The sequence below is a fragment of the Oratosquilla oratoria genome, chromosome 27, assembly GCF_046742065.1.
Source record: "Oratosquilla oratoria isolate Oo_2021 chromosome 27, ASM4674206v1, whole genome shotgun sequence".
Lineage (NCBI taxonomy): Eukaryota > Metazoa > Arthropoda > Malacostraca > Stomatopoda > Squillidae > Oratosquilla > Oratosquilla oratoria.
Window position 1 is genome coordinate 34,741,906 of NC_134803.1, and position 26,130 is coordinate 34,768,035.

General features: G+C 39.2%; 1 protein-coding gene across 1 annotated transcript in view; it reads left to right on the top strand.

Moving 5' to 3' along the window:
* Positions 1–393: 393 nt before the first annotated feature.
* The window catches only part of betaggt-I (geranylgeranyl transferase type-1 subunit beta), a 35,733-nt gene continuing 9,996 nt past the window's right edge, over positions 394–26,130 (top strand). The window contains exons 1-7 of the mRNA XM_076210422.1: positions 394–551; positions 4,259–4,389; positions 9,950–10,166; positions 11,609–11,741; positions 12,340–12,459; positions 17,756–17,869; positions 20,029–26,130. The exon at positions 20,029–26,130 is cut by the window's right edge and continues 1,631 nt beyond it. Coding sequence (XP_076066537.1) covers positions 445–551; positions 4,259–4,389; positions 9,950–10,166; positions 11,609–11,741; positions 12,340–12,459; positions 17,756–17,869; positions 20,029–20,280 — 1,074 coding nt within the window. The 5' untranslated portion in view covers positions 394–444 and the 3' untranslated portion in view covers positions 20,281–26,130. The remainder of the gene's footprint in view (positions 552–4,258; positions 4,390–9,949; positions 10,167–11,608; positions 11,742–12,339; positions 12,460–17,755; positions 17,870–20,028) is intronic.

Sequence of the window (26,130 nt, forward strand, 5' to 3'; positions counted from 1 at the left end):
TCACAGCACATGCAAAATTAATTATAAAGGGAACACTACACAACACGTTTATTCACCACCACCAGCAAGTAAAGTGATTTGCAAATGTTGGGAACAATACCTACATATCCATTACCAAAATTATTTGTTTGTGCATTTTTATAACAAATATTAATCATCAATGATGAGCAGCTATAAACTAATAAAGTAATGCTTTGTTATTCAATGCAAAATCTTATCTACATTCATCACCCATTCCAATGAAAATAAGTCACTGTCTTACTGTAACTGTGCTCATAGATTAAGTACGTAAAAATGCAAATTTAATTAAACTAAACAAATAATGACATTAAATTTTTATTGGGTTCAGATGTTCCAATATATAGAAAACCAGACCCATTTTCATTGTCACACGTCTTCTAGGATCCCTCAACTCAACCGTCATGTAAACAAAACAATTGCAACATGTCACCGAGGGAGGAGTTCACGTTTTTGCGGAAAAGACACGTTAAGTTCCTTAAAAGATGCCTTCAGGTCCTTCCTTCAAGCCTCACATCATTCGACACAAGTCGGTAAGTAATATATTACTGACATTTAGTTATAGGGAACTTATTGTGAAAATAAAACACAACAATAACTTGGTATATCTTTACTCACTTGGTTGAGTTCAGAGGCTCGTTCCTCAGTCATGGTGATCCACTGCTGTTTCTCTCCCTGATGTCTCATGATATTTGACACATCTGGTCTGGTATTGAATTTGTGGCTGTTTGGCAGTTAGTATTGTATCCTGCTGCTGCTGGGTCATCAGATAGCGTTTTCAAAATATTGACCTGCTTCCTCTTGTGTTGAAGGTATCTACTGAAGTTCTGAACATATCAATTCTGTGACTTCTTTAGGGAGTTTTTAATATCTTTGACCCATCATGGCTGAAGCCCAAGGCCAGTGAGGTCTTGATGTGCCTTGACATGTGATGACAAGGTACTTCTGCCATGTATCTGATCCTTTTGTTCTAGCTGCCATTTATTGTGGAGCGAGATGTTTTCCAGGATTTTCCAGCAATATGTTATTCAATGTCTGTCCTGTCTCTTCTTTTGGGAACAAAGGCCCTGATGTTTCAGACAATTCCAGTAGCCGAGCTCCATCCCTGTAATCTGTCTAGTGAAAGCTTTTTGGTAAATTTTTAGAAGTGCACATCTATATGATAGCACAATAGAAAATTAAACAATGACTTTATAATTTATAATACATCAATTTAGTATACGTTATTCTTGGCAGAAATCAACAACAGAAAAAGTTGTTAAATGCTACACGTTAACAAACGTAGGCGCTTCAACTGCTTGAGACACGATCTTTGTTTTAGTAGATGCAGAGGTTGAAGAAATTAAAAGTATGATAAATTTGTCCATTCTAACCTATCCTACCTACCTAGCTTACCTATCTAACCTAACCTAACCCATCTACCTAATGTAACCTGCATCAAGTAATGTGGTACCAGTAATTCTAGAGGTTGTCAAGGTATTCGTTGTTGTCTTCAACCTCTGAATCTATCAAAACAAAGATGGTGTCTAAAGGAGTTGATGGGACTTCGTTTACTTATTCATAGCTTTTAGCAACATTTTCTGTTATTGATTTCCACTGAGAAAAATATGTCTCACATTGATGTTTTATAATTTACAAAATCAATTTTCAATCTTCTAATGCTATATCATGTGGGTGTGCACTTCTAAAGAAGGTATCCTTTTTTTTTACTCATATATTCTTTAGTTCTTGGATATCACTTATTTGGTTCCATTCCAATATCACAGAAACACATTTTTACTTTTCTTTCTTGCATTTGAAAGATCTATTTCTATGGTATGGTTATGTTAGTTCAGGTTATGTTAGGCTAGGAGATATTGGACAACATAGTTTCGTATTAAATATCCATGCTTGTGTGATTCTGGAATTTTACCACTTTTTTTATATGGAGACAAGAGTTGACTGCAGTAGTCCAGTATGGTTAATACTTTATTATTTTAGACTTAATGACATCAATATCTGTTGATATATACCACCATGCTGTTTGTGTCAGTATCAAATTTACTAATATGATACTATATCAAGTATATAATAGCTACATAATCTAATAATAGGGATCATCGTTGTAATGAATTTACCAGGGTGTTATTAAGGAAGTGCATACCTATGTGATATATCATTGCAAAATTAAATTTTAATTTGGTAAGTTGGTATACATGAACAAGATTTTTTTTTGTGGAAATCAGTAACAAAAAAACATTGCTAAAAGCAAATACACTACTGAACAAAACTGTGACAATAGGTTTGAGATCCCATGTTTGTGTTGTCAGTTCAGTCCCATCAATGTTAGTTTGATGATGGCAATGGCTACTTTGTGCAAATCTAAATGATATATATTAAATATTAATTTGGTAAATTGAATTACATTGATTTTGGAGGAAATCAATAACAAAAAAGAATTGCTGAAAGGCAGCCAACCACATCAGCCAGTCCCCAGTCTGATCGGATACTGAAACCAGTTGTCACCATCCCTGATGATAGCAATGTCCCTTATGAGCTCTGGCATTACAGGTACTGCACAGATACTGCATTACTTAATGCAGGTAAGGTTAGGTTAGAAGAGAACAGTTTATTGGACTTTAATTTCTTTTGACTTCTGCACATATCAAAACAAACATGGTGTCAAGAAGCACTTGTCATGGCTCCGTTCATTAGTGTATCAGTTTTAGCAATTTTTTTTTTTTTGTAATTTATTTCCACCAAGAAAAACATATATTTCATTGATGTATTACAATCTACAAAAGTAATACTTGATTTTCTATTACTTTATTGCGTAGGTGTGCACTTCTTCAAATTTACTAAGTACTGGTATGCTCACAGATCCTGTAGGTATTTTTTTGCATTGGGTATGAGTGAGACTGAGAACTGGTATATTACTATTTTTGTTGCAAAATATTCCTACCTGCATTATTTATTTTTCAGGGAATAAGAACACAAGACTGATTTTGACCAGACATTGTGCTTGTCATGTTAGACAAAAAGGTTATAAATTGCCCTGATATTTTGCATGGCCACAGGATGATCATGAATTGGTACCAGTAGTTAGGAACATTAATATTGCTGTAAATCACAACTTTTATTAAAGCCATTTCATGGTGATGCTATTAATTCCAGCCCTAATGCTACAGTAATTATGATGACCTCCTTATGAAATATTTGAAATAACTAAGGAGCATGGGAGAGGCTGGAATTGAATAAAATTTAATTTGTTGTGCAGAGGAAAAACTTCAGTACTCAAAAAGTTTAAAAATACTAGTATATGCAAAACAATCAGTAGTATATTTAGATAATATTACAGTCTTTATTGTAATATAGATTATGTATAATACAATGGATCATTGTCTATACTTAGTCACCCTCTATTTGAAATAACTTGTACTACCTAATGTGGCTAAATACATAAACAGCAGATCAAAGGAGAAGCAAAATAATCAAATTATGATGTTCAAAAATTTCAGAAACATGTATTTCTTGAAAATGCAAGAAATGCATGTTTTTGAAAGAGTCAATGTTGTTAAGTATGTACTATAGAATTATAGTATTTTTCAGAATATGGAAATGTGGCTACCGTTATTTGTTTTTCTGTGATGTGTTTCATATTGCTCTGATAGGATGTGAGCTGTGCCTAATTATTTTTTTATCATGTTTATGTAAGAACCTTCAGCACTTGTCACCTACATCACATGAGTGCAACCAACTAAATGTTACAAGAAAAATAAATGCAACAGTATATTATCCACATACCTACACCAATGTACTACCTACACCATACACATATCCATGCAAAAACACATTCACTTTAGAAAACAAAAAAAGGACTACAATACTGACCAACAAATACCCCCACCCCTCCATACATTATTGTCACAGAAAAGTTCCCCCCAAAAGAAGCAAGAACCACATTAGCATTCAGGTCACCATCCAGCACCAAAACAATACCAGCACAGAATAGGTCTGGCCATAGAGACAAATAGCCTTCTATGCAACCATCACCCAGAAAATTCCTATACTCCCCCACTTTAGCCATACTCAGGCAACAATACACTATTTCTTGCTTAAATGACTTCAAACCATCCAGTAACTGTTGCCAGTTATCTGGGAACTGTGGGTCTCATGCAAGAGAGATCTGGAGCATTGGATGGATTGATTAATGAACTTAAGCAGTTTATTTGTTGCTAATATAGTTTATCATTTACAACAGCATGACTGTGTTGTTTTTCGCCTTGTCCGGCCTGGATCTGATGGAGACTGTGGAAGATATAAGTTCAGCAGAAAGAAAGCAGATTATTGATTGGATCTACACGCTTCAAATTCTTCCTCAGGAGGGACAATGTAAGTTAGAACTTAAAATTGTAATGGATTTCATTGAAAAAATGGGGGCATGTTAAATACCTTGGAACATCTAGGATAATGCCTGAAATGGCTGAGTCACATTGTTTTCTTTATTTAGGAGGATACACGTTTGAAAATTATAATAATACTAGTGATAATGATAATTTGTATTCTATTCTATATAATAAGGGCTTCTTCCTACTTATAAGGAAGGTAGCCAAGTGAAGGCAAGCACCCACTCCCACCCATTCCACAACTATCCTTTACCCTTATTTCCCTCTTATCTTAGCCTTCTCTCCTGCCCACTGATCGGGTCAGAAGCATTGCAGCAAGATACATGACATCCACAGCATGGCTGCTTCACTTATACAGTGACCCTCCCTCCTTATCCCCTCATGTGGAAAATAAAGAAGATAGGGAGAAATTGAGTTTGGAAGATAGGCCTTTATGGATGACGGGTCATCCCTATACCCCACCCACTGCCCTGGGTCAGAAGCAATGCAGCAAGACACAGTACATCCACAGCAACTCTGCTTGACTTAATGGTGCCCCCCCCCCCCCCTCTCCATACCTTCATGCAGAAAAAGGTGAAGATGGTGAGAAATCCCTTTGGGCTGCATCAAAATATTCATGTTTTCCATCTCTTCCTTGCATAACACTATCATCTATACACAGTCACTCTCCATTCATCCCTATCTTCTACCTTCTCCCTTCCTTGATCAACAGACATTCCTCTCTTTCTCAGTGCCCCCTTCACCCCAACCATCTATCCATCTCATGCTCGGTTGGCCCCTCAAGTTCACTCCCTCTACCTTTGCCTTCTATGCATCTTTTACTAATCTTTCATTACCTATTCTTTCCACGTGTCCAAACCATGCCAATAATCTTTCATCAGCTCTGTCTGCCATCTCCCTTTCCACTCTCACTCTCCTTCTCATCTCCTCATTTCTCACTGTATCTAATCTAGTTGGGTGAGGTAGCATGGGTGAGCAAAATTTGACGCAGCCTGAAGGAATTTCTCCCCGTCTTCTCCTTTTATGCATGGGGGGACGGAGAGGGTGGGGTCGCCGATTTAATGAAGCGGCCTTGCTGTGGATGTGCTGCGTCTTGCGACACTGGTTCTGACCAAGGGCAGTGGACAAGGTGCAGGGATGACCCGTCATCCAGGAGGTGCTAAGATAAGAGGGAGGGTGGAGGGGTGTGGAGTGTATTCAGGGATGGAATGGGTGGAAATGATTTTATGCCTTTTCCTTTTTGGCTACCTCCCTTGTAAGGGGGAAAAAAGCCTTGGTATATGTATGTATGTATGTATCTAATCTAGTAACCCCTACCATACTTCTCAGACATTTCATCTCAAAAACATTTAAATTTTTCCTCTCTATCTCTCCTAAATTCTAAGTGTCTGCCCCATACAATGCTGTCAGCACAATCACCCCTTTATAGAATCTCCTCTTCGCATCCATTCCCAGATGCCTATTTCTCATAACCCTTTTTAATCTCCCAAGGGATTTATTTATTTTTCTCAATCTACAGTTTACCTCCACCTCTACTCCCTTTCCTGTCACATGCAACTCCAAATACCTAAAGCCATCCATTTCCTCTGGCTTCTCTCCTTTTAGACTTCCAACTCACTGCCATCCTCAACCCTTGTACATTTCATCACCTTGCTTTTACCCACATTTACCTTCAACCTTCTCCTATTGCACACCTTCCTAAACTCCCTCACTAACTCTTAATCCCACAAGTGTAGTGTCATCAGCAAATAACAACTGGCTCACCTCCCACTTTCCTCCATTTTCTCTAACCATCTCCAATCCCCTGCTTATTACCCTTACCTATACCTTACCACCCCATCCATGTACACATTGAACAGCCATGATGACATTGCACATCCCTGATGCAGTCCCATCTTTACCTCAGACCACCCACTCTCTCCATTTCCCATTCTAACACAGGCTCAACTACTTTCATAGAAACTCTTGACTGCTCTTAACAGCTTTTCCCCAATCCCGTTTATCTGCAAAACCTCCCACAGTACCTTCTTATCTACCCTGTCATAAACCTTTTCCAAATCCATAAAGGCCCCCCCCAAAATAATCCATATCTTTTTTAAAGCTTTCTCACATATCTGCCTTACCACAAAAATCTGATCCTTTTAACCCGTACCTTTCCTAAACCCATGCTGCTCCTCACCAATTAATCCATCTATTCCTCTCCTAATTCTCTTAATTAGAACCTTCCCATAAGCTTTCCCAATTACACTTAACAAAACTAATCCCTCTGAAATTACTACACTCTCAAATGTTCCTTTTTCCCTTGTAAAGGGGACCTATACAGGCACTCCTCCAGTCCTCCGGCACTCTGTCTTCCCTTAGACACACAGTGAACAACCTCACTAGCCAGTCCACTATTACTGTACCTACCTTCTTCAGATACTCTGCATGACACCCTTTTTTCATCCTTTTCAGAACTACTTGCACATCATCTTTTCTTATTTCTCCTCCATTTTCCTCTCCCATCACCAACATTTCCGTAGTGCCTTCCACTGCTATCACCAATCCCTCCCTAACATCCTCCACATTCAACAGGTCTCTAAAATACTCCACCCATGTTATTTACTGCCTCCTCTTCCATTAAGATCTTTCCATCTGCACCTTTTACCTTTTCTTCTATACTTGACTCGCCTCCCCTTCCTCTCTTGATTTCCTTCTAAAACATCTTTTTATTGCTTTCAATTTTTTTTGTCATACTCCTTTCTCATTTTGCATATGCCTTTTTGCCTCCTTTATTTTTTGGTTTGCTTCTCATGTTTTGCTTTTGTGTTCCTCTCAAGTTCACAAAATCCACTACTGCTTGCCACACACTTTTTTGCAAGTCTTTTCTCTTCCATTCTTTTCATAAGCCCAACAATAGTAAGGACGAAACAACAACAGTAATAAACATTGATAGTAATGATAATAACAATGATAACAAAGATTATAATGATAATGGTAATTGATAATGATTTTATCTATATACCAAAGGACTTTTTACCCCATATAAAGAGGTAGCCAGCTAAGGCTTGCATATGCTTAACCATTTCAGTACGAGTCAAATTCTTGCATACCAGCATTGGCTACCATATGTATGATTCATTACACTGCTGGCATTATAAGATATAAAGTCACTGCTGTATTACTCATTCTCTTTTACTCTGATTAATGATAAACACAGAAAATGTGATCAAATTTGTTCAAAGAACTGGGGGTAACTCGTACAACTACAAAAAATATATAATCAAGATGCTGACGCCAGCATCATCGTGTACCTACTCGCGCCTCATGACGCCTACATAGCCGTCATCATACCGAAGTGGTTAACATCAACAACAATAATAGTAAGCAATGATAGTAACAATAGTAATGATTATAATGATAGTAATTGATAATTTTATCTATATACCAAAAGATGCAAGGATGACCCATCGTCCAGGAGTATCCAAGATAAGAGGGAGGGAGAGGGGTGAGTGGGAGTGGAGTATGTGGGGAAGGAATGGGTGGGAGTGGATTTTATGCCTTTGTTTTTTGACTACCTACCTAATAAGGGGAAGCCTTTTGGTATATGTATGTATGTATGTATGTACCAAAAGGCTTCCTCTCCCATATGAGGAAGGTAGGCAGCCAAAGCATGCACCCAGCCCTCACCTATCCCACACCCATCCACAATCCATTATCCATTTTTTCCCTTCCATCTTACATTAATTGTTGCCTTGAGTTTCACTTACTGGAAACCTGCAGCCCTACAATAGCAAATAAATATCTTCGGGCCCTCTCATATATCTCTGGGAAGAACTGTTGGATTGTTTTGTTATATTACTGTGGGTGTGTTTCTGTCTTGCTGGATAGAAGGAGGAGCAAGATAAGAACATTCACTAATTGTCATTTCTTCTTATGTGAAAAAGTGGAGGAAAGATAGTCAAAGTTGAGAGAGAGGAGTTTTGGGTCAAAACAGCCAAGGCATGCACTCAACCCTCACCCATCCATAAATGTTAGCCCCTCGGGGCTGTTAATCCAGATAGAATTAAGGGCAATGTGTATATGAATGGTGGGAAGGTAATTTTATGTGATGAGGATCTCACAGGACAAGTGGAAACAAGTATTTATTTTTAGTCTCAGAAAGTTGTAGTCTTTCTATATGAATGTATATACCAAGTGCTTTCTTCCCCTTATTAGGGAAGTAGCCAAGTCAACAAACATGTATCCAGTCCCACCTATTCCACTCCTATCCACCACCCTTTCCTCTCATCTTAGCTCCTCATCTCTGTCCCACGCCCACTGCTCTGGGTCATAAGCAATGCAACAAGATGCAGTACATCTACAGCAAGGCTGCTTCAGGTAATTGGCAACCCTCCCTCTCCATCCCCTTGTGTGGAAAATAGAGAAGATGGAGAGAAACCCCTTTGGGCTGTTTCAAAATATCATTCACATATAACCACTCCATTCCCCCTCACCCCTGTCCCCTACCCCTTCTTTGCATCACACTATCATTTGTACACAGCCATTATCCACTCACCTCTATCTTTCTCCTGTCCTTGTGCAACAGGCATTCCCCTCATACCCAAGCCCCTTTCACCCCATCCATCTCATTGTTGGTTGTCCCCTCAAGTTCACGCCATCCACCTCTGCCTTCCACACCTGTTTTACTACTCTCACTTCACTTGTTCTCTCCATGTGTCCAAACCATCCCAATACTCTCTTATCAACCCTATCTGCCATCTCCTTTTCCACCCCTACTATCCTTCTCACCTTCTCGTTTCTCTCTTTATCCAATCTTGTAGCCCCAAGGTACCATACTTCCCATACATTTTACCTCAAACACATTTAGATTTATGTCTATCTCTCTTACATTCCAAGTCTCTGCCCCATACAGTGTTGTTGGCACAATCACCCTATTTGTATAATCTCCTCTTTGCATCTATTCCCAGATGCCTATTTCTCATGACACTTTTTAATCCTCCAAGGCATTTACTTGCTTCTCTCAATCTACAATTTACCTCCACCTCCACTCCTCCCTTTCCTGCCACATGTGATCCCAAATACCTAAAGCTATCCACTTCCTCCAGCCTCTCTCCTTTAAGATTTACTTTCAACTCTCTGCCATCCTCTCCCCATATACATTTCATCATCTTACTGTTACCCACATTTACCTTCTATTTTTCCTATTGTATACCTTCCCAAACTCTATCACTAACTCCCTTAATCACCCCTCAGACCCTATCACAAGTGCAGTGTTGCCAGTAAACAACAACTGGCTCACGTCCCACTTCTCTCCATTGTCTTTGACTATCTCCAGTCCCTTGCCCATTACCCTCACATTTACCTCCTGCACCACCTCCATCCATGTACACTTTGAACAGCCATGGTGTCATGACACAGCCCTGATACAGTCCCCCCTTTACCTCAAACCAGTTGCTTTCTCCATTCCCAAAAGTTGTAGCATCCAAACCTATATCAGTTATGTATGTCATGAAGTTCAATGACTTATCATATGTATAACTACCAATATATCTTCCTATTTTCAGATGAAAGTTCTCATTGTGGTTTCCGTGGAGGGTCATCTCTTATGGGTGACAGCACCAAAATGCCTAAAAGCCAGAGTGTTTTAGAGTTAGACAGTGGCCACATTGCCATGACATACACAGCACTGTCATCACTCATTATTCTTGGTGATGATCTGTCCAGGGTCAACAAAGAGGCAGTGTTAGCACATGTAGCTTCTCTGCAATGCTCAGATGGAAGGTGAGTTTTTTGTGTTGTCTTACTAAACCAAAATGTTTGTTGTGAAATAAAGGATGTTGGAATAATATATATACACTGTATTTTACGGCTTACAAGATTTTGCATCTTGGAAGATGCATCCTAATATTGGTAAGAAATGACTAAAAAAAAGTCATTCTCATACAAGAACACATTCACCATATACCTGACCACTGAACATAAAGACATAAGAAGCAAGGAGTCTGCAAGAGGCTGGTTGACCTAAACAATGTTAATTCCTGTAAACTTACATTTCAGTGTCTATCATTATTATCCATGAATTTATCTAACCTTGTCATAAAACTATCTGTTGTCACAGCACTCATTACAATTTTGCTGGGGGGATGGGGGTTGAGGTAGTATGTGTGAGCAAAATTTGACGCAGCCCGAAGGGATTTCTCCCCGTCTTCTCCTTTTATACATTGGGGGACGGAGAGGGGGTGGTCACCGATTTAATGAAGCGGCCTTGCTGTGGATGTGCTGTGTCTTGCGACACTGCTTCTGAATTATTATAAAAATTATATATTTCACTTCATAATGTGAGCAAACCTTGTATGCTTTGAACATAGGAGACAACACATCAAGGCTCCCGCCACTGCCAGTAGCATAATAAGCAGAGCATGATGCATCTCAGAGCTCATGTTTAAGCTCATGGCTCACCTCCAGAAAAGTTTATGGTAATGAAAATACTTGTAACAGTTAAGTACTGAGGTTATATCATATAAAAGGCTGAATTAAATAGCTACTTAAGCTAACATCAGTGTTATGACTCAACATACAAATCCACGTCCCTCTCAGTCAAGCCAATTAGGTAACAGTCCAAGCTCGTTTGAGCCTTGGTGTTGTCTTACAATACAACATTTGTCTTGAAAGACCCACAAGTATTTTTCAGGGTATTTTTTAGGAAAAAAAGTGCATCTTGTAAGCCATAAAATACAGTATGTATATGTATATATATATATATATACAGTATATATATATATATATATATATATATATATATATATATATATATGTATGTATGTATGTAAGTATGTATGTATATGTATATCTAAATACAGAAAGCTTTTTCCCACTTCCAAGAGAGGTAGCCAGGTCAGAGGCACATACCTATTCCCCCCTATTTCACTCCCTTCCACTACCCCCTCCACCCCTTTCATCTCAGTTCCTCATGGATGATGGGTCATCCCTGCATCTGCCAACTGGTCCGTACTAATAATCTCAAAACAACATAGTTTTTTTTTTTTTTTGGGGGGGGGGCCTGAGTTATATGACTGTAGCCTACCTTGGAGGGTTTGAGGATTATTTTCAGCCAGTGTAAGGCGGGGGTTTTCAGTGAAACTTGAGTCGACAGTTGTTGGGTTTGGACTCCAGTTACTCTTTGATATATGGGAATAATCTTAATCTCTTCATATCTTTTCCAGTTTTTACTCTACTTTAGGTGGTAGTGAGAATGACATGAGATTCGTTTATTGTGCTGCCACAATTTGCTATATTCTACAAGATTTCTCTGCAATTAATGTAGATGCTGCAGTTACCTACATCCAGAATAGTATGGTAAGCCTTTCTAATCAGGTTTCCTGTTGTAGCCTTTCATATGATAACATTGAACTGAAATGTTTGAAGATATTTAGTTTAAGTATTGATTATTCTGATGGGAAACTTAAAACATTTTGTCTGAACCCATGTAACTGTTCATTTTTTAAAGGCATCTTTGCTTGGTTAAAGCTTAATAGGCTGTCATGAGTGAAATTTCCTGACTAAGCATTTAAGGGTAACTATCCCTATCAGGGCAATAGATTGATTCATTGTCATTCATGTGGCCCAAGCATAATAGTGGAAAGATTTTATTTTTTCTTCAGATTTAGAGAGCCCATTTGTTGTCACTAGCATAACAGTGGGTATCAATCAAATTTTATCAAATGATAATTTAATATTTTTAACTGTATAAATTTAGGGGTAGTATATGGAATATAGCATGATATGTGTTATGTCCTTGTGGCTTAAAAAAAAAGGAATGAGATTTTCAGGGACTTCAATAAAGAAGGCTGATAAATTGATGATGTAGAAGTAATGTTAAAGTAGACCAAGCCTAGGAAATAATTTTTCTTCAGCTTTAGTGGTCATTGGTAAAAGAACATTTGTCAACTTTCAGGGTTATGAAGGAGCATTGGGTCAAGGTGCAAGTCTGGAGGCCCATGGTGGGTCCACGTACTGTGCTGTAGCAGCACTTGATCTCATGGGTCACCTCAAATCTGCATTTTCAGACACTCAGGTAATGATAATGATGATAACTTTAGTAGAAGATAATCTTTTCAGCCAAGCCAGCTATACACAGTATATAATGCTTTAGCTTCTTCCAAGTGATTTCATTGACCTGCAGGGGTGAACCTGGATTGAAAAAATCTTGATTTATTGAAACTTATTGGAGAGAGTGAGTGGTTCGAGGTAAAGGTGGGACTTTGTCAAGAATGCATTATGTCACCCTGGCTGTTCAACTTATACATGGATGGGGTGGTGCGATAGGTAAATGCAAGGGTAGTGGGCAAGGGATTGGAGATGGTTAAAGAAAATGGAGAAAAGTGGGAGGTGAGCCAGCTCTTGTTTGCTGACGACACTGCGCTTGTGGCAGGATCGGAGGAGGGATTGAGGAAGTTGGGGGCAGAGTTTGGGAGAGTATGTGATAGAAGAAAGCTTAAGATAAATGTGGGTAAAAGTAAGGTGATGAGATGTACAAGGGGTGAAAGTGGCAGTAGACTGGAAGTGAGCATTAAGGGAGAGCGACTGGAGGAAGTGGATAGTTTTAGATACTTGGGTGCAAATGTGGCAGGAAAAGGTGGAGTGAAGGTGGAGGTAGAATGTAGATTGAGAGAAGCAAGTAAATGCCTTGGTGGATTAAAGAGTGTAATGAGGAATAGACATTTGGGAATGGATGCTAAGAGGAGACTGTATGAAGGAGTGATTGTGCCAACAACACTGTATGGGGCAGAAACATGGAACATAAGAGAAGAAGAGAGAAGGAGTTTGAATGTGTTTGAGATGAGGTGTCTGAGAAATATGATGGGGGTTACTAGGCTAGATAGAGTGAGAAATGAGGAGGTGAGGAGGAGAACAGGGGTGGAAAAGGAGCTGGGAGATAGGGTTGATGAAAGAATATTAGGATGGTTTGGACACATGGAAAGAATGGGTGAAGAAAGACTAGTAAAAGAGATATGGAAGGCAGATGTGGAGGGAGTGAACATGAGGGGACGTCTTAGGATGAGGTGGATGGATGGGGTGAAAGGGGCTTTGGGGAAGAGGGGAATGTCTGTTGAGGAAGGACGGGTGAATGGAGAATGGTTGTATATGGATGATGTTGTGATTGCATGAGGTGGAATGGGTGGGGGGATGGGGGGTGAGGTAGTATGTGTGAGCAAAATTTGACGCAGCCCGAAGGGATTTCTCCCCGTCCTCTCCTTTTATGCAATGAGGGGACGGAGAGGGGGGGTCGCCGATTTAATGAAGCGGCCTTGCTGTGGATGTGCTGTGTCTTGCGACACTGCTTCTGACCCAGGGCAGTGGACAAGGTGCAGGGATGACCCATCATCCAGGAGGTGCTCAGATAAGAGGGAGGGTGGAGGGGTGTGGAGTGTATTCAGGGATGGAATGGGTGGAAATGATTTTATGCCTTTCCCTTTTTGGCTACCTCCCTTGTAAGGGGGAAAAAGCCCTGGTATATGTATGTATTGAAACTTCATTCTAATACAAAATTGGTGGGATCTGGAGAGGAAGAACAAGAATGAGATGGATAGATGGATGGGATAATAGGGACCATGGATGTACAAGGAGTCTGGAGCAGGGTAGAGTGCCAAAGATAGTGAATTGAGGAAGATTGTGAATGGATGAAAGGATGGTTCAGTCTGAAGGGATGTTCTCTGTGTTTGGTGGGACAGGGATGCCCCTTCATTCTTCAGGTGCTGAGCTTGGAGGGATGTTAAATGGGTTGATTTTAACCCCTTTAACTGTGGCTAACATCAATTCAAAAGGGTGGAAGTAAGGAGACACTACTGAATTACAGATCAGTGTCATTGCTGTGCACAATTGTGAAAGATTGACGTATCAACAATCTTGACTTTAAATCTGAAAGGTATTGTGTGTGTCAAATCAATAAAGCTTTACTCAAGAGTGGTTGATGTGCTGCAAGAAAGGGAGAGCTGGGTGAACTGTTTATACCTTGATCTAGAGAAGGCTTTTGATAAAATAGCTTGGTCATCTTATGTAGAAACTGGAGCAGATTGGAGGATTTAGAGGTAAACTGCTTGAATGCATGAAAGATTTTCTGGAAGGCAGGTACACGAGGACAGTAGTGAAAGATAAGACGTCACAATGGGGAGTGTGTGACTAGTAGAGTTCCACAAGGTTTGGTGCTAGCATCTATAATGTTTTGTATTTATGTTCATAACATGATGGAAGGTACAATCCCAGGTAGTGCTTAGAAACCTCTAAATCTCCGTCATCTACGGGGAAGGTGCTATTCTCAAGTGAACCTGTGCTATGTGTAGCCTTTTCAGCAACCTCCTTTTACAGTGTTGCTATGGTATCCAAGTATCCATCAACCTATCTTGGTGATAGTGTAGCCAGGGAAGCAGGAACACCTTTACCGTCTAGCAGAAGAGGGAAGTGTTAGAGCACTAACTGTGCAGAAAGCACGGCTTGCATTGCTAATGCCATAGGTCTTCCTGAAAGTACTCTTCTTGCCATCAGGAATAATTCTGATAAGATCTGTGCTAGTACTCTAGCTGAGACATTGATAACCTCTTGTCACTGCGTCCTTGCTCAGGTTCCAGCACAGAAATAAAAAACAAATCTTTGCTTGATGAGTGTGAGGAGAGCTTGAAGCACATTAAGGGCCAGGAGTGAATGTGTTTGTGCTTCATCTGTACATAGTGTCAATCAATCAATTCATTGCCACTAGTCTTTCTTGCAGAATACCTATGGCCTCCAGGAAACTGGCAGCCTCTTGTCAAGACCATAAATCACCTAGAGAAGAGATATTGTATTGTTTCTGGAGATGGATTGTCAGTGTGGGTCATTGTAGTATGAGGTGTTCTGTGTCTTCTATCTGGTGGTTGCATCTCAGGCAGTATTGGTGCTATCTCAATGATGGACAGTGACCTGAGTGTAGGTGTACTATTGTGGTTCTTGTCTGGTATATGAGGATTTTTTCTGGGATTTGTATCTGAGGGTTGTTGTTGTATTGAATTAGATGGTCTTTCTTTAGGGGCTTGTTTAACTATCTGGGTGTGAATGTGTTTCTGTGTGGATGTTTTGTGTGGTTTGGGTGACAGGTTATGGTAGATGTATGTAGTGTATATAATGTAGATAGAATAATGTATATAATGAAACAAAATAAATTCATATAAATTATTCAACCAATGCATGCATGAATAATCATCATAGGGTAACATACCTGTAAAATAGGTGGACCTTGCCTGACCCAAGAATATAACTCCTCCAATTACCATTGTTATGGGAAGAAAATGCTTGGAGTATGCAATTTTGATATATGTGATCTATTCATGAATGTAACCCTAGTGTAACTCAAGAGATAAATGTATTACACAAACACACTCACACTCATACTCACTCATTCCCTGTACAGTTTACATAACCATCTCAGATTCACAAAGTGCTCTACATGCAGTTTCCACCCTAAAGTCGTGTTACTGGTCCACTAAATCCCCTTATGGGGATTCAAAGTTTCATCTCCTTTGAAATGGTTTCCTTATGCTGGGTACCATCTCATGTTGCCATCCCCAACAATTAATGAACTGACAAGGTAGCACCCTTCAGTACCTTCAATGCACTGTTAGTTACACATTACTATACAGTCCCCTGATCCACAATAAAGATTAAGGGGACAATAGCCAACAAACCATATAAAAACAATCAAGTGCCACATAGCCATGGCTGTCTTTTAATCTGTATAATTGATGTTTTGAAATGGCACTGGTATGCCTAAGACCATGACATTTGTGCCTCATACATGGGCATCTCATGGCAGGAAATGATCCTTCCACCTACCAATATAGAACTCTTCACACAGCACTGCTAATGATACTATCCATATACCAAGAGTTTTCCCCCATATAAGGGAGGTAGCTAAGTCAGAGGAAAGTACCTAGTCCCAACCATTTCACTCCCCTCCATCACCCTTTCCACCCCTCCCATCTCAGCTCCTCATGGATGACAGGCCATCACTGCATCTGCCAACTGCTCTGGGTAAAATGCAATGCAGCAAGACATAGTACATCCCCAGCAAGACTGTTTCACTTAATTGGTGAACCCCCCCTCTCCATCCCCTTATGTAGAGACAGAGAAGATGGGGAGAAATTCCTTTGGGCTGCGTCAAAATATCATTCATGCATAAGCACCCCCTACCCACTCATCTCCCATCCCTCCCTTCCTTGCATAACAGTATCATCCATACACAGTCATTTTCTACTCATCAATATCTCCTGCCCACTCCCATTCTTGCTCAACAGACATTTCCGTCTTGCTCAACAACACCTCCTTCACCCCATCCATCCATCTCATCCTCAGTCGTCTCCTTAAGTTCACTCCCTCCACCTCTGCCTTCCACACCTCCTTTACTAATCTTTCATCACTCATTCTTTCCATGTTGTGTAAATTAGTAATTTTAGTATTCTTATGACCCGTCATCCAGGAAAAGCCAAGACAAGAGGGAGGGAGGGGGGTGGATGGGAGTAGAGTATATGGGGATGGAATGGGTGGGAGTGGATTTTATGCCTTTGTTTTTTGTATTTGTATTATAAAAAAAAAATACTAAAATGACCAATTTACACAAGTTGCAACAACCACGTACAGTCTCATCTGCTGTGTTCACCACTTCAATACATTGAGGCGCGAGTGGGTACATGAGGATTATATATATTTTTTGTAGTTGTACATGAGTTACCCTCGGATTCTGTGAGCTGGTTTGATCATGTTTTCTGTGTTTATTATTACTCAGAGTAAAAGAGAACAAGTAATACAGCAGTGACTTTATATTTTATAATGTGAGTAGTGTGATGATTTGTACATATAGCAGCTGGTGCTGCATGCCAGAATTTGACTCGTATTGAAGTGGTTAAATAGGAATTACACTACAGCAAATTTTGGGTGATAAAACACCATTACTGGTACCTCAATCATCCTTTCACAACTTTTATTTTTACAGAAAATGGGACCCCTAACCAAATAATAAACACCTATGAAATGTAATGCATGATGGCAACACAAAATTACCTGTGTGGAAAGAAAAGCCAGTAAACCAAATGACTGAAAAATGATAAACTCCTAAACTCTAACTCACCTATCTCTTTCATATTTATTTCACTCACCACTAACACATCCATCTTTTGTTGTCACAAACATACTATGGACTCTCATCCTTCCCACATCCATGCACATTTGATGATCTAGTTACATGGGTTCTGGTGGAAGTCTTCTCCCTAGTTCCTCTCAAAAGTCAGGTTTACAAAACTTTCAGCCAGTTGTGACCAATGATTTTTGCATTATTTTGGAAACAGCATGAAAGGTTAGTGAGATGGTTGGTGCTTCGGCAAACAGATGGTGGACTTCAAGGAAGGCCGAATAAACCCCCAGACACGTGCTACACCTTTTGGGTAGGGGCTTCTCTTAAGGTAAGATTTTACATTGTGTTTGTGTAGTTTAAGAGGGAGTGAAAGGGATAAGTGTGATGGGATTGAAAGAAGTGAAGCTGATTCTTGTCCATGTTTAACCACTGCACTTTTAGGCAAAGGCAGAAAAAGGTGTTAGGTCTGTCACATAATGTTTGTTTTGTAATTTGTAATTTTTTTTTTATCACCCTTTCCAACTTTGCAACAAAGAGAAGAGATGTGAAATGGGGTAAGAGTATGACAGAAAGTTTTGAAAGTAATAAAAATGTTTTGGAAAGAAATTAAGAGGAGGCAAATCAAGTAAAGAAGAAAAGGTAAAAGGTGCAGATAGAGAGATGATAATGGAAGAGAAGGCAGTAAGAGGAGGAAGGGCAGATTATTTTAGGGAGTTGCTAAATGTGAAGGAGGATATGGTAGTTGCAGTGGGTGGCATAAAAAAAATGACAATGATGAGGGAGGAAAATGGAGGAGAAATAAGGAAAGATGAGGTGAAGGTAGTTGTTAAGATGATGAGAGTGTCATGCAGAATGTCTGAAATAAAGGAGGTACAGTGATGGTGGATTGGCTGGTGAGGGTAGAGTGTAGAGTGTTGGAGGACTGGAGGAGTGCCTGTATAGTACCACTTTACAAGGGAAAAGGGGACAAGTGTGAGTGTAGTAGTTTCAGAAGGATAAATTTTTTAAGTGTAGTTTGGAAGGGTTTTGATTGAGAGGATTTAGGAGAAGAACAGAGGGAATAATTGGTGAGGAACAGTGGGTTTAGGACAGGTAGGAGTTGTGTGGATCAGATTTTAGTGGCAAGACAGATATGTGAGAGCTTTAGGAAAAGGTAAGGATGTTTTTTGGGCCTTTATGAATTTGGAAAAGGCTTATGACAGGGTAGACAGGAAGGCACTGTGGGAGGTATTGCAGATATATGGGATAGGAGGAAAGCTGTTAAGAGCAGTCAAGAGTTTTTACAAGAGTAGTAGAGTTTGTGTTAGAATCAGAAATGGAGAGAGTGAGTGGTTTGATTTAACGGTGGGACTTCAGCAGGGATGTGTTATGTCACCTTGGCTGTTCAATTTATACATGGATGGGGTGGTGCAAAAGGTAAATGAAAAGTAAGGTGATGAGATGTACAAGGGGAGAAAGTGGCAGCAGACTGGAAGTGGGTATCAAGGGAGAGAGACTGGAGGAAGTGGATAGTTTTGGGTGTGAATGTGGTGGGTGGGGGAGGAGTGGTGGAGGTGGAATGTGGATTGAGAGAAGCAAGTCAATGCCTTGGGGGGGTTGAAGAGTAATGAGAAATTGACATTTAGGATTGGATGCTAAAGGGAGATTGTATGAAGGAGTGTGTGTGCTGACAGCACTGTGTGGGGCAGCAGTGGGGAACAAGAGAGGGGAGGAGAGGAGGAGTTTGAATGTGCCTGAGAGGTGTGATTGGGGTTACTGGGCTGGATAAAGTGAGAAACGAGGAGTTAGAGAGGAGAGCGGAGTTGGAAGGGGAATTGGAAGATAGGGTTAATAAAAGAGTATTGGGATGGTTTGGACACATGGAAAGAGTGAATGAAGAAGGATTGGTGGGAGAGATGTGGAAGGCAGAGGTGTGGGGGGGTGAATGTGGGAGGCGGCCAAATATAGGATGGATGGATGGGGTAGGGTGGCATTGGGAAGGAGGGGAGTGTCTGTTGAGGAGTGATGGGAGAGGGCAGAAGATGGGGGTGAGTGGAGAGTGGTTGTGTATGGATGGTGCCGTGATACATGAAAGGGAGTGGGTGGGGATGGGGATGAGGGAGTATGTGTGAAAAAAATTTGACACAGCCTGAGGGGATTTCTCCCCATCTTCTCTTTCTGCATGAGGGGATGGAGGGGAAGGGTCGCCAATTTAATAAAGCGACCTTGCTGTGGATGTGCTGTGTCTAGCAACACTGCTCTTCTGACCCAGGGCAGTAGACGAGATGCAAGGATGGCCCATCATCCAGGAGAAACCAAGATAGAAGGGAGGGAAAGGGGTGGATGGGAATGGAGTATGTGGGGATGGAGTAGGTGTGAGTGGATTTTATGCCTTTATTTTTTGGCTATCTCCTTTGTAACGGGGAAAAAGCCTTTGGTATATGCATGTATGCTTTCCAATTGTTATGTAATTTAGAATTAGTTTACAATTATTTTTTTTCTTTTCAGTTATTAGACAAATTAGAATTAATTGACAAAGAAGAACTTCGTCAGTTTGTCTTATCGACTCAAGATCCAATTACAGGGGGCTTAGCCAAGTACCCTGATTCACCCCCTGATGGCCTCCATACCTACCTCGGAATGAGTGGCCTGTCTCTCTTTGGAGAGGATGGACTGCAGCCAGTGAACCCAGCCCTGAATATCAGTCAAAGGGCTCATGAACATTTACTTAGTTTGCATAAAGGATGGAGAAACGTTTGAGGGGAACTGGGAAGTATTATGAATGTGCAAAGGGGAAAAGGGGGATAAGGGAGAGGGAACAAAGTAAGATAAAAATGAGGGAAGGGTAAAATTGCTAATGATGGGGAAAAATAGAACTCTAGGTGACAAGAAATAGATATAGGTCCTTTAATCTTATTCAATATTGTGGCACTCTTTCTAGATTCAATATTAGTTGATGCCTAGTGATTTTATTCGACAAAGGAGCAGGCAAACCCTAGAGTAATTTTGGTCTCATTTGTGACCTTCATTCTAGTATCCAAGCATCTAGCGAATAGAATCATCTAACAGTAGCCAGAATAAACTAATTTAAGCCACAACATTGAAGAGGTTAATAGGTAATGAAAAGCACAAGAGAAATAGAAAATTTTATGATGAAACAAATTGTTAAATTAAGAGTTATGTTTGAAATTATTTTACGATGAAGAGATTTATGTTATTCAAAAAAAGCAGATGTTCTATATCATGTAGAAACAAAATGGAATGTTTAGAAATTACAGAAAAAAACAGATGAAAAAGGTAGGGAAGAAAATGACATGCAACAGACAAACTAAATTGTTGCTGTCTACTGTTCCTTGCTCACTTTCAGGGGAGTACAAGGAAGAAGAGATGGAGTGAGGAACTAGACAAATTAGTCATTTAGCATTTATGTCCGCCCACCTATCCACTCCACTCAATCAGACACTGAAGGCAAACTGCTTCTCTTAGTGTCTGGGTCATATCTTATCCTTGCCAACAAATTTTGCTCATGGTAGTTTCATGCTTTACACAAATACCTTGCTGGCAGGTTCTGGTCTTTGTAGTTGCATGGTTTTACATAGTTCTTGTCAACAGGGCTTGCTCACACTAGTCTCTTCTGTTTATCTAGGTCTTGCTCAGGTCTTCTTTTTACTGGTCTTTGGTTTGGTTAATTGCTTTTACATATGTTTATGTGTGTTTGTAGATGTATAGTTTGATTCACAAATAGTTTAGACTTTTTTCTTAGATATGCTTCTCTTGTTTTTAATACCAGTGATTCCTTTTAAATGGTAATACAGTTTATAGATTTTGTCCTGGCAAAGGACAGACAACTTTATGTAACTGGAAAGGTGAACCCTGATCAGAGTGGATGCTGGTCATTCAGAATAATTAATTGGTTCAAAGAATATCGCTCAGTTGCATAAAACTGTCCTTTGATGGAACAGAATCTGTGATTTTTTTGTTACAGTTTATTTCTAGATTTTGTACCAGCCTATGCCAAAATATTTCTACTGAAGGATCAGCAAGTTTTTGACTGAAAAGAATATTGATTAACTCATCAATCAGGGATTTGCCCATTCTTCAGTAGATGAATAGAATGATTGTGCAAAATCTGAAGAGTATGCCATTGTATATAAGGAGTTAACTTTCATTTTTTTTCCCTCTTTTCCCTAACAAAAGAAAAGAAGCCAAACACTCCCAGACTAACACTATGCTTGAAGTGACCCGTTCAGACATAAAAAAAAAAAAAAAAAATACACACTAAACATTTCCAACTACATAACACTTCAAGGATACACCCTTAAACTCCCACTTTTCAACAATATTGTAAACCACATTTTTGGTGGTGACCTGAATGCTCATCGCCCTACATGACAAAAGACTCAGATAGTACATCATAGAGGTAACAGTCCTGAACAACTCTTCTCTCTACAAGACACTCCTCCTTCCTTACACAAACACAACAGCAGTAACAAATAACATCAAAACAGTGACATATTCACCAGACATTATAATGTGCTCTCTCTCACTTAACCCACAAATGTGGGAAGCCACACATGACTTTACATCTATTTCTTCATGGGAAACTCAAAAGAGATGTACATCCACTACAACAAAGCAGAATGATCACAATACACTGAGACAATTTTCATATAACTTAGCACTGATCCTTTGATAAAGCTACAAAAATTATAGCAAATATAGTTGTAAGGTTAACAAAATAAGTTATCAAAGGGTACAGAAAAAAATTACACTTGAGAGAACCTTGTAAATAAAATGGACAAATTAAAAGGAAAGAGGAATCGTATAGAACAAGAAAAAGAGCATATACAACTGTTAAGCATTAGAATTTCCAAGATGAAAGAAATTAACCCTTTAAACTCCGATGACAAGATTCTTGTCATTTGGTCAAATAAAACAAAAAATCATAAAACACCAGAAAAATATGACGTCAGTCCTCGCGCGGTCAAGCCACATCAGATGATATTCGGATGTACGGGCCAGCGCGAGACCTACCATATCCGGTTTTTTGTATTTACACCACAAGCGGCTGACATGAGTTGAATGGGTTAATAATGATACCAATAATTGTTGCATTGTTTTCACAGCCCCACATTGGTCAGCAACAGTCCATGGGTCCTCTTCACAGATCTCTCATAAAAAAAAGAAAGAAGAAAAAAATAAAATAAAATGAATAAATAAATAAATGCACAGGTATGTGGTCTTGGATCACATATCAGACTCTTGATTGACAGCTGTTATCCTCTTGGATTAAAGCTCAGAGCTCATGTATGGCCTGATATATGGGCAATACATTTGCATCCAACTCCTTGTCCAATAGAGTGGGATGCTGGCTTGCTGTGATTTCTTGGTTTTCAGCCTTGGAAAGGGACAACTCTGACCACTGAGTTAACAGATAAGTACCATTACACTAGTAGTTATTAATGTGGTAATGTTGCCTTTACACTGGCTTGTAAGAGGAAGAGGGAAGCAGTGATTGTTGGGTCACCTTATATAAAGAAATGGAAGAAAGTTGATGGAGAGATTGAGGGTGTTAATGAGAACAGTCCAAAAAATGAGGAACTCAAGAATGAATCCTCTCTGTACACAAGCAATAAGAACACCCTAAAATGAGATATCATCACCAATACAGTTGTCACTGCCCTAAACAACCATTTCTCCAAAATTAGCTTCAAATGCACAAAATCAGAAAACTGGAAAGAATTGACATGTACACAACAAAGGAGAACACAAAAGTTATATCATTCTCCAGTAGAGATACAGAGAAAGACATAATAAATCACAAAAATTGTACACACAGGACCCAGACAAAATATCAAACTACAAAACAACTAAGAGATAACTGTCAAGAATACCCAAACATACAATAGTGGATATCAGAGATGCTATAGACCAGTGTTGCATTTTAATGCTAGTACCTAATCAGTATACATACATATACTAAGGGTTTTTCCACACGTATCACAAGACCAACAAATTTAACACCATCAGGCTAACCTGCCATTTTAAGACATGTAAGAATAATCCCAGCTTGCCTATGTTTAGGTCACCACCAAGCACTAAAACAGTATCAGTACAGGATTGGCCTCATAACAGACAGTATGCACTAAGGTGTGGTCATCACATAGAAGACACAGAACATGTTATTGTACACTGCCCTACACTATTCACAAGACAGGCTTCACAAAATCGCTTCCCTGACTGACCTGTGGGCCAGCCTGGTGGCTGATTCTGGATTCCTTAGGGCTGCAAGTGTTTCTTATGCAAAAGAGACCTGGGACATAGGATTGATTGATTTTGAGTGGAAGATGAAATTGTGATTTTATTATTACATATAATTAAGAATTTATAAGAAATTGCCTTTTTATTGTAAGAAGTCTTCACAGATATTTGGAAGACAATTATGTATTAGGTAATTACAGTGTAGTTTCTTCACATTTCTGTACATTACATTTTATTCTTTTTTCTTAATTGAATGTTTTATCTGTCTCAAAAGCACATGTATTAGAATAAGCCTGTTGATGACCTTTTAGTGTTCCTTGGGAGGTTTACATTTTCAATCAAAGCACACATCCACTTTATACACATGGAAACCCATTCAGTACCATTTCCATTTTACCATGATGTGTTGACATGGGAGGGGCATTAATTAGATTTTGATGTAAATGATGTAGGAGTGTGCTTTGACTCCGTCATTCCGTTTATAGGGGGGGGAAAGTATCTTTGGTGTATGTATATGTGTGTTTATATATATATACATATACATATACACACATATATGTATATATATATTTTCTGTATGGTTTCTTTGTTCCCATCTTTCTAAAAATATGTAAAAAAAAAAAGGGAGGGGGAGAAAAAAGTTGTGGAGTCAGAACAGGATGGAACTGACTTTTTTTTTTTAAGCAGAAGTATAGTGTGATAAATACTGCCAACACTCCATGTATCCTCATGTGTTTCCACATGGAAAATATTGGTGAATCTGCAAAACTACTGCTGGGTTTGCTAGTGGAAATCTAAGGGAGTCATCTATCATTAATTTTCTGTTTGGCAAAGGATGTTTGACATGAAAAACAAAACATAATTGGTGTTCATGCTGTTAGACAGTGGAAAACTACTGTAAGTAGAAAAAAAAAACATGAACATGCAATACATCATATTGAATATCTTGTAATAGAGTCTGTGGACACTGTAAGTATTAGTTTTTTGTGGGCAAAAACTATTTGCCAAACAAAAAACCCATGGGAAAAGGTGCCTGTAATATCATGCCAGATATTTACTGAGAATTTTAATGAGCTGAGTATCTTCTACATTGGAATATCACTTTTACTGTGTCTTTCATTGAAGGAAAGGGGACACTGCTTGACATGTTTGTGTATGCCAGATGTCACAATATGTCATGCAAGGGAGAAGGAGACAAAGTTTTCACTATGTCAGATTTCAAGTATACCAGACATGTAAAATTATGTATGATATATGCATACTCACTGTATATATTTACCAGTACCTATAAATGTATATTGATGGATAGATTTGCATAGATGTATATGAATATACAGTATATATGGTAGTGATAATCGTTACCACAGATTTCATTAACTGGGAACCCACAGCCTCACAATAGCTGGCAGTAGTCCTTGGGTCCTCTCACAGGATTCTGTAAGAAGAAACTTTGTGATGTTTTATTAGTGTATGACAGTTTCTATGTCACTGACAAAGTAGGAGGAAGGAAACATTTGCCAGTTGTCGGCTCTCATTATTTGAGAAAGTGGATGAAATATAGTTGAATTTGATAAAAAGAGATAACCTGGTCCTGATTCAGAGATTGAGTGTCAACTTCCTGGGGCCGTACCTCTAGATCAGTGTTTCCCAACCTGGGGTGCTGGAAAGTGATCCACACATACACTTTCCTTTATCCTTCTAGGAAGATATTAGCTAGGAGGCACTGACTGCTAAGACCTGACTAAAGGGGGTGCCAGGGTTAGAAGAAGTTAAGAAATGCTGCTGTAGATAGATAGGAGGATATTGGCAGGTTTTGAATTTGGACAGCAAGTACAGGAATTGGGCAAAGTTAATTTTTTTTTTTAAGAATTTCATGAAGATCCAGTTCTATATGATGTTCTGCTCTTTCAAATAGCATTATCAAGTAGTATGCAGAGTAGAAAAGGTAGTAGAATTTAACAGAAGGATTATAAACATTGGGAAAGGTCACAATAGGAATTGAAAGAATGTTGTAAGAGTTGTGAGCAATTCGGATTGCTCATTGTCATGGTGCCTCGTGGTGTGCATAATTTTGGCGCTTGGGAGAACTATTTGTGCACTTGTAGATTCATGAATGGTTATTTCTCTGTCATTGGCAGGGATTCCAATATTGTGAGGTGTATGGGATCAGATTCTTGTACCAGCATTAACGTCCCTTTCTGGTGAATTTTATTTTATGAACAGACTCATAGTATTATTTGGGAGCACTGTTCTGAAGATGATATGTCAGCTTTCATTTTCATCATTATTATGTGTGAAATATGAAGCCCACAGTCCTCATGATGGCACAAAAAAATTATACACAAGATG